Consider the following 16022-nt stretch of genomic DNA (forward strand, 5'->3'; position numbering starts at 1 on the left):
TCGCCCTCGCTCACATTATTTAGTGTGGTATCGCCCTCGCTCACATTATTTAGTGTGGTGTCGCCCTCGCTCACATTATTTAGTGTGGTGTCGCCCTCGCTCACATTATTTAGTGTGGTGCCGCCCTCGCTCACATTATTTAGTGTGGTGTCGCCCTCGCTCACATTATTTAGTGTGGTATCGCCCTCGCTCACATTATTTAGCGTGGTGTCGCCCTCGCTCACATTATTTAGTGTGGTGTCGCCCTCGCTCACATTATTTAGTGTGGTGTCGCCCTCGCTCACATTATTTAGTGTGGTGTCGCCCTCGCTCACATTATTTAGTGTGGTGTCGCCCTCGGTCACATTATTTAGTGTGGTGTCGCCCTCGCTCACATTATTTAGCGTGGTGTCGCCCTCGGTCACATTATTTAGTGTGGTGTCGCCCTCGCTCACATTATTTAGTGTAGTATCGCCCTCGCTCACATTATTTAGTGTGGTGTCGCCCTCGCTCACATTATTTAGCGTGGTGTCGCCCTCGCTCACATTATTTAGTGTGGTGTCGCCCTCGCTCACATTATTTAGCGTGGTATCGCCCTCGCTCACATTATTTAGCGTGGTGTCGCCCTCGCTCACATTATTTAGTGTAGTATCGCCCTCGCTCACATTATTTAGCGTGGTATCGCCCTCGCTCACATTATTTAGCGTGGTGTCGCCCTCGCTCACATTATTTAGTGTGGTGTAGTATCAGCCTCGCTCACATTATTTAGTGTGGTGTCGCCCTCGCTCACATTATTTAGTGTGGTGTCACCCTCGTTCACATTATTTAGTGTGGTGTCGCCCTCGCTCACATTATTTAGTGTGGTGTCACCCTCGATCACATTATTTAGTGTGGTGTCACCCTCGCTCACATTATTTAGTGTGGTGTCGCCCTCGTTCACATTATTTAGTGTAGTGTCGCCCTCGCTCACATTATTTAGTGTGGTATCGCCCTCGCTCACATTATTTAGTGTGGTGTCGCCCTCGCTCACATTATTTAGCGTGGTGTCGCCCTCGCTCACATTATTTAGCGTGGTGTCGCCCTCGCTCACATTATTTAGTGTGGTGTCGCCCTCGCTCACATTATTTAGTGTGGTGTCGCCCTCGCTCACATTATTTAGTGTGGTGTCACCCTCGCTCACATTATTTAGTGTGGTGTCGCCCTCGCTCACATTATTTAGTGTGGTGTCGCCCTCGCTCACATTATTTAGTGTGGTATCGCCCTCGCTCACATTATTTAGCGTGGTGTCGCCCTCGCTCACATTATTTAGTGTGGTGTAGTATCGCCCTCGCTCACATTATTTAGTGTAGTATCGCCCTCGCTCACATTATTTAGTGTAGTATCACCCTCGCTCACATTATTTAGTGTGGTGTCGCCCTCGCTCACATTATTTAGTGTGGTGTAGTATCGCCCTCGCTCACATTATTTAGTGTAGTATCGCCCTCGCTCACATTATTTAGTGTGGTGTCGCCCTTGCTCACATTATTTAGCGTGGTGTCGCCCTCGCTCACATTATTTAGTGTGGTGTCACCCTCGCTCACATTATTTAGTGTGGTATCGCCCTCGCTCACATTATTTAGTGTGGTGTCGCCCTCGCTCACATTATTTAGTGTGGTGTCGCCCTCGCTCACATTATTTAGTGTGGTGTCGCCCTCGCTCACATTATTTAGTGTGGTGTCGCCCTCGCTCACATTATTTAGTGTGGTGTCGCCCTCGCTCACATTATTTAGTGTGGTGTCGCCCTCGCTCACATTATTTAGTGTGGTGTCGCCCTCGCTCACATTATTTAGTGTGGTGTCGCCCTCGCTCACATTATTTAGTGTGGTGTCGCCCTCGCTCACATTATTTAGTGTGGTGTCGCCCTCGCTCACATTATTTAGTGTGGTGTCGCCCTCGCTCACATTATTTAGTGTAGTATCGCCCTCGCTCACATTATTTAGTGTGGTGTCGCCCTCGCTCACATTATTTAGTGTGGTGTCGCCCTCGCTCACATTATTTAGTGTGGTGTCGCCCTCGCTCACATTATTTAGTGTGGTGTCGCCCTCGCTCACATTATTTAGTGTGGTGTCGCCCTCGCTCACATTATTTAGTGTGGTGTCGCCCTCGCTCACATTATTTAGTGTGGTGTCGCCCTCGCTCACATTATTTAGTGTGGTGTCGCCCTCGCTCACATTATTTAGTGTAGTATCGCCCTCGCTCACATTATTTAGTGTAGTATCGCCCTCGCTCACATTATTTAGTGTGGTGTCGCCCTCGCTCACATTATTTAGTGTGGTGTCGCCCTCGCTCACATTATTTAGCGTGGTGTCGCCCTCGCTCACATTATTTAGCGTGGTGTCGCCCTCGCTCACATTATTTAGCGTGGTGTCGCCCTCGCTCACATTATTTAGTGTAGTATCGCCCTCGCTCACATTATTTAGCGTGGTATCGCCCTCGCTCACATTATTTAGCGTGGTGTCGCCCTCGCTCACATTATTTAGTGTAGTATCGCCCTCGCTCACATTATTTAGCGTGGTGTCGCCCTCGCTCACATTATTTAGTGTAGTATCGCCCTCGTTCACATTATTTAGCGTGGTATCGCCCTCGCTCACATTATTTAGCGTGGTGTCGCCCTCGCTCACATTATTTAGTGTGGTGTAGTATCAGCCTCGCTCACATTATTTAGTGTGGTGTAGTATCGCCCTCGCTCACATTATTTAGCGTGGTGTCGCCCTCGCTCACATTATTTAGTGTGGTGTCGCCCTCGCTCACATTATTTAGCGTGGTGTCGCCCTCGCTCACATTATTTAGCGTGGTGTCGCCCTCGCTCACATTATTTAGTGTGGTGTCGCCCTCGCTCACATTATTTAGTGTAGTATCGCCCTCGCTCACATTATTTAGTGTGGTGTCGCCCTCGCTCACATTATTTAGTGTGGTGTCGCCCTCGCTCACATTATTTAGTGTAGTATCGCCCTCGCTCACATTATTTAGTGTGGTGTCGCCCTCGCTCACATTATTTAGTGTGGTGTCGCCCTCGCTCACATTATTTAGTGTGGTGTAGTATCGCCCTCGCTCACATTATTTAGTGTAGTATCGCCCTCGCTCACATTATTTAGCGTGGTGTCGCCCTCGCTCACATTATTTAGTGTAGTATCGCCCTCGCTCACATTATTTAGTGTGGTGTCGCCCTCGCTCACATTATTTAGCGTGGTATCGCCCTCGCTCACATTATTTAGCGTGGTGTCGCCCTCGCTCACATTATTTAGTGTAGTATCGCCCTCGCTCACATTATTTAGCGTGGTGTCGCCCTCGCTCACATTATTTAGTGTGGTGTAGTATCGCCCTCGCTCACATTATTTAGTGTGGTGTCGCCCTCGCTCACATTATTTAGCGTGGTGTCGCCCTCGCTCACATTATTTAGTGTGGTGTCGCCCTCGCTCACATTATTTAGTGTGGTGTCGCCCTCGCTCACATTATTTAGTGTGGTGTCGCCCTCGCTCACATTATTTAGTGTAGTATCGCCCTCTTTCACATTATTTAGCGTGGTGTCGCCCTCGCTCACATTATTTAGCGTGGTGTCGCCCTCGCTCACATTATTTAGTGTGGTGTCGCCCTCTTTCACATTATTTAGTGTAGTATCGCCCTCTTTCACATTATTTAGCGTGGTGTCGCCCTCGCTCACATTATTTAGTGTGGTGTCGCCCTCGCTCACATTATTTAGTGTGGTGTAGTATCGCCCTCGCTCACATTATTTAGTGTGGTGTCGCCCTCGCTCACATTATTTAGCGTGGTGTCGCCCTCGCTCACATTATTTAGTGTGGTGTCGCCCTCGCTCACATTATTTAGTGTGGTGTCGCCCTCGCTCACATTATTTAGTGTGGTGTCGCCCTCGCTCACATTATTTAGTGTAGTGTCGCCCTCTTTCACATTATTTAGCGTGGTGTCGCCCTCGCTCACATTATTTAGCGTGGTGTCGCCCTCGCTCACATTATTTAGTGTGGTGTCGCCCTCTTTCACATTATTTAGTGTAGTATCGCCCTCTTTCACATTATTTAGCGTGGTGTCGCCCTCGCTCACATTATTTAGTGTGGTGTCGCCCTCGCTCACATTATTTAGTGTGGTGTAGTATCGCCCTCGCTCACATTATTTAGTGTGGTGTCGCCCTCGCTCACATTATTTAGCGTGGTGTCGCCCTCGCTCACATTATTTAGTGTGGTGTCGCCCTCGCTCACATTATTTAGTGTGGTGTCGCCCTCGCTCACATTATTTAGTGTGGTGTCGCCCTCTTTCACATTATTTAGCGTGGTGTCGCCCTCGCTCACATTATTTAGCGTGGTGTCGCCCTCGCTCACATTATTTAGTGTGGTGTCGCCCTCTTTCACATTATTTAGTGTAGTATCGCCCTCTTTCACATTATTTAGCGTGGTGTCGCCCTCGCTCACATTATTTAGCGTGGTGTCGCTCTCGCTCACATTATTTAGTGTGGTGTCGCCCTCTTTCACATTATTTAGTGTAGTATCGCCCTCTTTCACATTATTTAGCGTGGTGTCGCTCTCGCTCACATTATTTAGCGTGGTGTCGCCCTCGCTCACATTATTTAGTGTGGTGTCGCCCTCGCTCACATTATTTAGTGTGGTGTGGTGTCGCCCTCGCTCACATTATTTAGTGTGGTGTCGCCCTTGCTCACATTATTTAGTGTGGTGTCGCCCTCGCTCACATTATTTAGTGTAGTATCGCCCTCGCTCACATTATTTAGTGTGGTGTCGCCCTCGCTCACATTATTTAGTGTGGTGTCGCCCTCGCTCACATTATTTAGTGTAGTATCACCCTCGCTCACATTATTTAGTGTGGTGTCGCCCTCGCTCACATTATTTAGTGTGGTGTCGCCCTCGCTCACATTATTTAGTGTGGTGTCGCCCTCGCTCACATTATTTAGTGTGGTGTCGCCCTCGCTCACATTATTTAGTGTGGTGTAGTATCGCCCTCGCTCACATTATTTAGTGTGGTGTCGCCCTCGCTCACATTATTTAGTGTGGTGTCGCCCTCGCTCACATTATTTAGTGTGGTGTCGCCCTCGCTCACATTATTTAGTGTAGTATCGCCCTCGCTCACATTATTTAGTGTGGTGTCGCCCTCGCTCACATTATTTAGTGTGGTGTCGCCCTCGCTCACATTATTTAGTGTGGTGTCGCCCTCGCTCACATTATTTAGTGTAGTATCGCCCTCGCTCACATTATTTAGTGTGGTGTCGCCCTCGCTCACATTATTTAGCATGGTGTCGCCCTCGCTCACATTATTTAGTGTAGTATCGCCCTCGCTCACATTATTTAGTGTGGTGTCGCCCTCGCTCACATTATTTAGTGTGGTGTCGCCCTCGCTCACATTATTTAGTGTAGTATCACCCTCGCTCACATTATTTAGTGTGGTGTCGCCCTCGCTCACATTATTTAGTGTGGTGTCGCCCTCGCTCACATTATTTAGTGTGGTGTCGCCCTCGCTCACATTATTTAGTGTGGTGTCGCCCTCGCTCACATTATTTAGTGTGATGTCGCCCTCGCTCACATTATTTAGTGTAGTATCACCCTCGCTCACATTATTTAGTGTGGTGTCGCCCTCGCTCACATTATTTAGTGTGGTGTCGCCCTCGCTCACATTATTTAGTGTGGTGTCGCCCTCGCTCACATTATTTAGTGTGGTGTCGCCCTCGCTCACATTATTTAGTGTGATGTCGCCCTCGCTCACATTATTTAGCGTGGTGTCGCCCTCGCTCACATTATTTAGTGTGGTGTAGTATCGCCCTCGCTCACATTATTTAGTGTAGTATCGCCCTCGCTCACATTATTTAGCGTGGTGTCGCCCTCGCTCACATTATTTAGTGTAGTATCGCCCTCGCTCACATTATTTAGCGTGGTGTCGCCCTCGCTCACATTATTTAGCGTGGTGTCGCCCTCGCTCACATTATTTAGTGTGGTGTCGCCCTCGCTCACATTATTTAGCGTGGTGTCGCCCTCGCTCACATTATTTAGTGTGGTGTCGCCCTCGCTCACATTTAGTGTAGTATCGCCCTCGCTCACATTATTTAGTGTGGTGTCGCCCTCGCTCACATTATTTAGTGTGGTGTCGCCCTCGCTCACATTATTTAGTGTAGTATCGCCCTCGCTCACATTATTTAGTGTGGTGTCGCCCTCGCTCACATTATTTAGTGTAGTATCGCCCTCGCTCACATTATTTAGTGTGGTGTCGCCCTCGCTCACATTTAGTGTAGTATCGCCCTCGCTCACATTATTTAGTGTGGTGTCGCCCTCGCTCACATTATTTAGCGTGGTGTCGCCCTCGCTCACATTATTTAGTGTGGTGTCGCCCTCGCTCACATTTAGTGTAGTATCGCCCTCGCTCACATTATTTAGTGTGGTGTCGCCCTCGCTCACATTATTTAGTGTGGTGTCACCCTCGCTCACATTATTTAGTGTGGTATCGCCCTCGCTCACATTATTTAGTGTAGTATCACCCTCGCTCACATTATTTAGCGTGGTGTCGCCCTCGCTCACATTATTTAGTGTAGTATCGCCCTCGCTCACATTATTTAGTGTAGTATCGCCCTCGCTCACATTATTTTGCGTGGTGTCGCCCTCGCTCACATTATTTAGCGTGGTGTCGCCCTCGCTCACATTATTTAGCGTGGTGTCGCCCTCGCTCACATTATTTAGTGTGGTGTCGCCCTCTCTCACATTATTTAGTGTGGTGTCGCCCTCGCTCACATTATTTAGCGTGGTGTCGCCCTCGCTCACATTATTTAGCGTGGTGTCACCCTCGCTCACATTATTTAGTGTAGTATCGCCCTCGCTCACATTATTTAGTGTGGTGTCGCCCTCGCTCACATTATTTAGTGTGGTGTCGCCCTCGCTCACATTATTTAGCGTGGTGTCACCCTCGCTCACATTATTTAGTGTAGTATCGCCCTCGCTCACATTATTTAGCGTGGTGTCGCCCTCGCTCACATTATTTAGCGTGGTGTCACCCTCGCTCACATTATTTAGTGTAGTATCGCCCTCGCTCACATTATTTAGTGTAGTATCGCCCTCGCTCACATTATTTAGTGTAGTATCGCCCTCGCTCACATTATTTAGTGTAGTATCGCCCTCGCTCACATTATTTAGCGTGGTGTCGCCCTCGCTCACATTATTTAGTGTGGTGTCGCCCTCGCTCACATTATTTAGTGTGGTGTCGCCCTCGCTCACATTATTTAGTGTGGTGTCTCCCTCGCTCACATTATTTAGTGTGGTGTCGCCCTCGCTCACATTATTTAGTGTAGTATCGCCCTCGCTCACATTATTTAGTGTGGTGTCGCCCTCGCTCACATTATTTAGTGTGGTGTTGCCCTCGCTCACATTATTTAGCGTGGTGTCGCCCTCGCTCACATTATTTAGTGTGGTGTCGCCCTCGCTCACATTATTTAGTGTGGTGTCGCCCTCGCTCACATTATTTAGTGTGGTATCGCCCTCGCTCACATTATTTAGTGTGGTGTCGCCCTCTCTCACATTATTTAGTGTGGTGTCGCCCTCGCTCACATTATTTAGTGTGGTGTCGCCCTCGCTCACATTATTTAGCGTGGTGTCGCCCTCGCTCACATTATTTAGCGTGGTGTCGCCCTCGCTCACATTATTTAGCGTAGTGTCGCCCTCGCTCACATTATTTAGTGTGGTGTCGCCCTCGCTCACATTATTTAGTGTGATGTCGCCCTTGCTCACCTTATTTAGTGTGGTGTCGCCCTCGCTCACATTATTTAGTGTGGTGTCACCCTCGCTCACATTATTTAGTGTGGTGTCGCCCTCGCTCACATTATTTAGCGTGGTATCGCCCTCGCTCACATTATTTAGCGTGGTGTCGCCCTCGCTCACATTATTTAGCGTGGTGTCGCCCTCGCTCACATTATTTAGCGTGGTGTCGCCCTCGCTCACATTATTTAGTGTGGTGTCACCCTCGCTCACATTATTTAGTGTGGTGTCGCCCTCGCTCACATTATTTAGTGTGGTGTCGCCCTCGCTCACATTATTTAGTGTGGTATCGCCCTCGCTCACATTATTTAGTGTGGTGTCGCCCTCGCTCACATTATTTAGTGTGGTGTAGTATCGCCCTCGCTCACATTATTTAGTGTGGTGTCGCCCTCGCTCACATTATTTAGTGTAGTATCGCCCTCGCTCACATTATTTAGTGTGGTGTCGCCCTCGCTCACATTATTTAGTGTGGTGTCGCCCTCGCTCACATTATTTAGTGTAGTATCGCCCTCGCTCACATTATTTAGTGTGGTGTCGCCCTCGCTCACATTATTTAGTGTGGTGTCGCCCTTGCTCACATTATTTAGTGTAGTATCGCCCTCGCTCACATTATTTAGTGTGGTGTCGCCCTAGCTCACATTATTTAGTGTGGTGTCGCCCTCGCTCACATTATATAGTGTGGTGTCGCCCTCGCTCACATTATTTAGTGTGGTGTCGCCCTCGCTCACATTATTTAGTGTGATGTCGCCCTCGCTCACATTATATAGTGTGGTGTCGCCCTCGCTCACATTATTTAGTGTGGTGTCGCCCTCGCTCACATTTTTTAGTGTGGTGTCGCCCTCGCTCACATTATTTAGTGTGATGTCGCCCTCGCTCACATTATATAGTGTAATATCGCCCTCGCTCACATTATTTAGTGTGGTGTCGCCCTCGCTCACATTTTTTAGTGTGGTGTCGCCCTCGCTCACATTATTTAGTGTGGTGTCGCCCTCGCTCACATTATTTAGTGTGGTGTCGCCCTCGCTCACATTATTTAGCGTGGTGTCGCCCTCGCTCACATTATTTAGCGTGGTGTCGCCCTCGCTCACATTATTTAGCGTGGTGTCGCCCTCGCTCACATTATTTAGCGTGGTGTCGCCCTCGCTCACATTATTTAGTGTGGTGTCGCCCTCGCTCACATTATTTAGTGTGGTGTCGCCCTCGCTCACATTATTTAGTGTGGTGTCGCCCTCGCTCACATTATTTAGTGTGGTGTCGCCCTCGCTCACATTATTTAGTGTGGTGTCGCCCTCGCTCACATTATTTAGTGTGGTGTCGCCCTCGCTCACATTATTTAGTGTGGTGTCGCCCTCGCTCACATTATTTAGCGTGGTGTCGCCCTCGCTCACATTATTTAGTGTGGTGTCGCCCTCGCTCACATTATTTAGTGTGGTGTCGCCCTCGCTCACATTATTTAGTGTGGTGTCGCCCTCGCTCACATTATTTAGTGTAGTATCGCCCTCGCTCACATTATTTAGCGTGGTGTCGCCCTCGCTCACATTATTTAGTGTGGTGTAGTATTGCCCTCGCTCACATTATTTAGTGTAGTATCGCCCTCGCTCACATTATTTAGCGTGGTGTCGCCCTTGCTCACATTATTTAGTGTGGTGTCGCCATCGCTCACATTATTTAGTGTAGTATCGCCCTCGCTCACATTATTTAGTGTGGTGTCGCCCTCGCTCACATTATTTAGTGTGGTGTCGCCCTCGCTCACATTATTTAGTGTGGTGTAGTATTGCCCTCGCTCACATTATTTAGTGTGGTGTCGCCCTCGCTCACATTATTTAGTGTGGTGTCGCCCTCGCTCACATTATTTAGTGTGGTGTCGCCCTCGCTCACATTATTTAGTGTGGTGTCGCCCTCGCTCACATTATTTAGTGTGGTGTCGCCCTCGCTCACATTATTTAGCGTGGTGTCGCCCTCGCTCACATTATTTAGTGTGGTGTCGCCCTTGCTCACATTATTTAGCGTGGTGTCGCCCTCGCTCACATTATTTAGTGTGGTGTCGCCCTCGCTCACATTATTTAGTGTAGTATCGCCCTCGCTCACATTATTTAGTGTAGTAACGCCCTCGCTCACATTATTTAGCGTGGTGTCGCCCTCGCTCACATTATTTAGTGTGGTGTCGCCCTCGCTCACATTATTTAGTGTGGTGTCGCCCTCGCTCACATTATTTAGTGTGGTGTCGCCCTCGCTCACATTATTTAGTGTGGTGTCGCCCTCGCTCACATTATTTAGTGTAGTATCGCCCTCGCTCACATTATTTAGTGTGGTATCGCCCTCGCTCACATTATTTAGTGTGGTGTCGCCCTCGCTCACATTATTTAGTGTGGTGTCGCCCTCGCTCACATTATTTAGTGTGGTGTCGCCCTCGCTCACATTATTTAGTGTGGTGTAGTATCGCCTTCGCTCACATTATTTAGTGTGGTGTCGCCCTCGCTCACATTATTTAGTGTGGTGTCGCCCTCGCTCACATTTTTTAGTGTGGTGTCGCCCTCGCTCACATTTTTTAGTGTGGTGTCGCCCTCGCTCACATTATTTAGTGTGGTGTCGCCCTCGCTCACATTATTTAGTGTGGTGTCGCCCTCGCTCACATTATTTAGCGTGGTGTCGCCCTCGCTCACATTATTTAGCGTGGTGTCGCCCTCGCTCACATTATTTAGTGTGGTGTAGTATCGCCTTCGCTCACATTATTTAGTGTGGTGTCGCCCTCGCTCACATTATTTAGTGTAGTATCGCCCTCGCTCACATTATTTAGTGTGGTGTCGCCCTCGCTCACATTATTTAGCGTGGTGTCGCCCTCGCTCACATTATTTAGTGTGGTGTAGCCCTCGCTCACATTATTTAGTGTAGTATCACCCTCGCTCACATTATTTAGTGTGATGTCGCCCTCGCTCACATTATTTAGCGTGGTGTCGCCCTCGCTCACATTATTTAGTGTGGTGTCGCCCTCGCTCACATTTTTTAGTGTGGTGTCGCCCTCGCTCACATTATTTAGTGTGGTGTCGCCCTCGCTCACATTATTTAGTGTGGTGTCGCCCTCGCTCACATTATTTAGTGTGGTGTCGCCCTCGCTCACATTATTTAGTGTGGTGTCGCCCTCGCTCACATTATTTAGCGTGGTGTCGCCCTCGCTCACATTATTTAGTGTGGTGTAGTATCGCCTTCGCTCACATTATTTAGTGTGGTGTCGCCCTCGCTCACATTATTTAGTGTAGTATCGCCCTCGCTCACATTATTTAGTGTGGTGTCGCCCTCGCTCACATTTTTTAGTGTGGTGTCGCCCTCGCTCACATTATTTAGTGTGGTGTCGCCCTCGCTCACATTATTTAGTGTGGTGTCGCCCTCGCTCACATTATTTAGCGTGGTGGCGCCCTCGCTCACATTATTTAGCGTGGTGTCGCCCTCGCTCACATTATTTAGTGTGGTGTCGCCCTCGCTCACATTATTTAGTGTGGTGTCGCCCTCGCTCACATTATTTAGTGTGGTGTCGCCCTCGCTCACATTATTTAGCGTGGTGTCGCCCTCGCTCACATTATTTAGCGTGGTGTCGCTCTTGCTCACATTATTTAGTGTGGTGTCGCCCTCGCTCACATTATTTAGCGTGGTGTCGCCCTCGCTCACATTATTTAGCGTGGTGTCGCCCTCGCTCACATTATTTAGCGTGGTGTCGCCCTCGCTCACATTATTTAGCGTGGTGTAGTATCGCCCTCGCTCACATTATTTAGTGTGGTGTCGCCCTCGCTCACATTATTTAGTGTGGTGTCGCCCTCGCTCACATTATTTAGTGTGGTGTCGCCCTCGCTCACATTATTTAGTGTGGTGTAGTGTCGCCCTCGCTCACATTATTTAGTGTGGTATCGCCCTCGCTCACATTATTTAGTGTGGTGTCGCCCTCGCTCACATTATTTAGCGTGGTGTCGCCCTCGCTCACATTATTTAGCGTGGTGTCGCCCTCGCTCACATTATTTAGCGTGGTGTCGCCCTCGCTCACATTATTTAGCGTGGTGTAGTATCGCCCTCGCTCACATTATTTAGTGTGGTGTCGCCCTCGCTCACATTATTTAGTGTGGTGTAGTATTGCCCTCGCTCACATTATTTAGTGTGGTGTCGCCCTCGCTCACCTTATTTAGTGTAGTATCGCCCTCGCTCACATTATTTAGTGTGGTGTCGCCCTCGCTCACATTATTTAGCGTGGTGTCGCCCTCGCTCACATTATTTAGCGTGGTGTCGCCCTTGCTCACATTATTTAGCGTGGTGTCGCCCTCGCTCACATTATTTAGCGTGGTGTCGCCCTCGCTCACATTATTTAGTGTGGTGTCGCCCTCGCTCACATTATTTAGTGTAGTATCACCCTCGCTCACCTTATTTAGTGTAGTATCGCCCTCGCTCACATTATTTAGTGTGGTGTCGCCCTCGCTCACATTATTTAGCGTGGTGTCGCCCTCGCTCACATTATTTAGTGTGGTGTCGCCCTCGCTCACATTATTTAGTGTGGTGTCGCCCTCGCTCACATTATTTAGCGTGGTGTCGCCCTCGCTCACATTATTTAGCGTGGTGTCGCCCTCGCTCACATTATTTAGCGTGGTGTCGCCCTCGCTCACATTATTTAGCGTGGTGTCGCCCTCGCTCACCTTATTTAGATCTTTCTTCAGACTTTCCAGTATTTGGCTCTTATTTTCTTCCAGGAATTTGCTCAGAGCTTGCAGCTGTGATATCCGGAATTCCGGGGACCTCGTCTTCCCCTCCCGGAAGCTGCGCCTCAGGTGCTGGATCGTGTCTTCGTAGGACATTCTTAAGCTGCTGGACCTGAAAGAATAGAAACTACATTAAGAAGTTATGTACGGTAACTGGGAGCGGTGCACTGTAATGAGAAAGATGTCTGCCCTACAGTCCACACTGCATACTGATATCTGCCCTACAGTCCACACTGCATACTGGTATCTGCCCTACAGGCCACACTGCATACTGATACCTGCCCTACAGTCCACACTGCATACTGATATCTGCCCTACAGTCCACACTGCATACTGATATCTGCCCTACAGTCCACACTGCATACTGATATCTGCCCTACAGTCCACACTGCATACTGATATCTGCCCTACAGTCCACACTGCATACTGATATCTGCCCTACAGTCCACACTGCATACTGATATCTGCCCTACAGTCCACACTGCATACTGATATCTGCCCTACAGTCCACACTGCATACTGATATCTGCCCTACAGTCCACACTGCATACTGATATCTGCCCTACAGTCCACACTGCATACTGATATCTGCCCTACAGTCCACACTGCATACTGATATCTGCCCTACAGTCCACACTGCATACTGGTATCTGCCCTACAGTCCACACTGCATACTGATATCTGCCCTACAGTCCACACTGCATACTGATATCTGCCCTACAGTCCACACTGCATACTGGTATCTGCCCTACAGGCCACACTGCATACTGATATCTGCCCTACAGGCCACACTGCATACTGATATCTGCCCTACAGTCCACACTGCATACTGGTATCTGCCCTACAGGCCACACTGCATACTGATATCTGCCCTACAGTCCACACTGCATACTGATATCTGCCCTACAGTCCACACTGCATACTGATATCTGCCCTACAGTCCACACTGCATACTGGTATCTGCCCTACAGTCCACACTGCATACTGATATCTGCCCTACAGTCCACACTGCATACTGGTATCTGCCCTACAGTCCACACTGCATACTGATATCTGCCCTACAGTCCACACTGCATACTGATATCTGCCCTACAGTCCACACTGCATACTGATATCTGCCCTACAGTCCACACTGCATACTGGTATCTGCCCTACAGTCCACACTGCATACTGATATCTGCCCTACAGTCCACACTGCATACTGATATCTGCCCTACAGTCCACACTGCATACTGGTATCTGCCCTACAGTCCACACTGCATACTGGTATCTGCCCTACAGTCCACACTGCATACTGATATCTGCCCTACAGTCCACACTGCATACTGGTATCTGCCCTACAGTCCACACTGCATACTGATATCTGCCCTACAGTCCACACTGCATACTGGTATCTGCCCTACAGTCCACACTGCATACTGGTATCTGCCCTACAGTCCACACTGCATACTGATATCTGCCCTACAGTCCACACTGCATACTGGTATCTGCCCTACAGTCCACACTGCATACTGATACCTGCCCTACAGTCCACACTGCATACTGATACCTGCCCTACAGTCCACACTGCATACTGATACCTGCCCTACAGTCCACACTGCATACTGATATCTGCCCTACAGTCCACACTGCATACTGGTATCTGCCCTACAGTCCACACTGCATACTGGTATCTGCCCTACAGTCCACACTGCATACTGATATCTGCCCTACAGTCCACACTGCATACTGGTATCTGCCCTACAGTCCACACTGCATACTGATACCTGCCCTACAGTCCACACTGCATACTGATATCTGCCCTACAGTCCACACTGCATACTGGTATCTGCCCTACAGTCCACACTGCATACTGATATCTGCCCTACAGTCCACACTGCATACTGGTATCTGCCCTACAGTCCACACTGCATACTGGTATCTGCCGTGTTGCTCCGTGTGACACCCCGGGGATGATGAACACAGCTTATCTGCGTCCCACGGCACCCGCCGGCTATGTGGAAGGAAGGAGGTGGGCGGGATGTTTACATCCCGCTCATCTCCGCCCCTCCGCTTCTATTGGCTGGCTGCCGTCTGACGTCGCTGTGACGCCGAACGTCCCTCCCACTTCAGGAACTGGACGTTCGTCGCCCACAGCGAGGTCGTCCAGAAGGTAAGTGCGTGTGACGGGGGTTAAACGAGTTTGTGCGCCATGGGCAGCGATTTGCCCGTGACGCAAAAACGACGGGGGCGGGTACGATCGCTCGTGCTATCACATGATAGATCGACTTGCGTAAAGCAGGCATAAGTGTGCTGTGTGTTAGTGTGCTGTGTGTGCAGCGTGCCGTGTGTGCAGCGTGCTGTGTGAGTGTGATGCCCTGACAAAATCAGGGTGTCACAGATGACTGTACCCCTTCAGGGTGCAGGAATCACCTTCTCCTTGGAATTCTACCAACATCCCACACACAGGTACAAACACCAGCCACAAAAGCCTAGTCACCCCCCCCCCCGGGACAATAGGGACACACCAGTGGGAGGGGCCAGGCAGATGTGACGCCCACCTAGGGGTCTTGAAGTGTCAGGGGAGGGAACAAGATAGTTCAGTGCTGATAGAGGAAGTGAGAGGAGTGTAGTGTGGTCGGGTTTTTTAGCTCCAGGACTACCTGAGCTGACTAGGTGGCAGACGGCAGAGTAGGGCCACAGGCGACGGAGATCCAGTCACGGGAGACCTAAAGTGGACCGGGGCAGGGTTGTAGCCCGCCGGTGCTGACAGCGGGAATCCGGTCCGGAGGCCGTGCACAGTCGGGGTACCTGGACCTTAGAGCAAGGACAGATTTAAGGACCTTCCTAATTCACCAGCAGGGGACAAGATTCCAGATCTTGTCCCATTAGCAGCCCGGATAGAGCGAGACGGCATCCCAACGCAGGGGATAGGGCGTCTGCATGTGCCTAGAGATCCCAAGGGTTAGTTCTCGCGAGCCACAGCTCCCACAGCAAAGACACAGGGAGTGGACTTACCCCGTTTCATGCGGACTAGTTACCATACAAAGAAACAATACAAAAGTGCAGGAGGAAGGGCCCCTGCCCTGTCACCGGTGTGCGGGACCCGAGCACACCCCTCCAGAGGCAACTGACATCCAGCCTTGGTTTACAATAGGACTGTGTGTTTACTGACCCTCCACATCAGCACAGTCTCATCCAGCACCAACTGTGAGTTCCCTGCTTCCTGCCTCCTAAGACTGCTCCCTGCAACCCCTCACAATACCCTGGCCCCCGGGACTACACCTCCCCTACCTGTGGAGGGGATCACACCTTGCTGCCCTGCTCCATCAGCCCCGGGCTCCCCCATATCATCACCGCAACCCACGGGTGGCGTCACAGACAAAGACTATATCCCCTGTAAATAACCCCTTTTCACTCGTGGGTGACTGACGGCTGCGCGACCCCAGATCCGGCTGCCACTCGAGCCACAGCAACCGCCCGGATCCGAGCGCCTTGAGCGGCCCCCTGTTGTGGTCTGTCCCCCGCCCGCGAC

General features: G+C 50.0%; 1 protein-coding gene across 1 annotated transcript in view; it reads right to left on the reverse strand.

The window, feature by feature from the left end:
• Positions 1–16022, reverse strand: part of LOC142292394 (aldehyde dehydrogenase family 3 member B1-like) — a 310248-nt gene that overhangs the window by 292792 nt on the left and 1434 nt on the right. Inside the window, exon 2 of the mRNA XM_075337741.1 lies at positions 12446–12620. Within this exon, the coding sequence (XP_075193856.1) occupies positions 12446–12604 (159 nt within the window). The 5' untranslated portion in view covers positions 12605–12620. The remainder of the gene's footprint in view (positions 1–12445; positions 12621–16022) is intronic.

Source organism: Anomaloglossus baeobatrachus, chromosome 2, assembly GCF_048569485.1.
Source record: "Anomaloglossus baeobatrachus isolate aAnoBae1 chromosome 2, aAnoBae1.hap1, whole genome shotgun sequence".
Taxonomy (NCBI): domain Eukaryota; kingdom Metazoa; phylum Chordata; class Amphibia; order Anura; family Aromobatidae; genus Anomaloglossus; species Anomaloglossus baeobatrachus.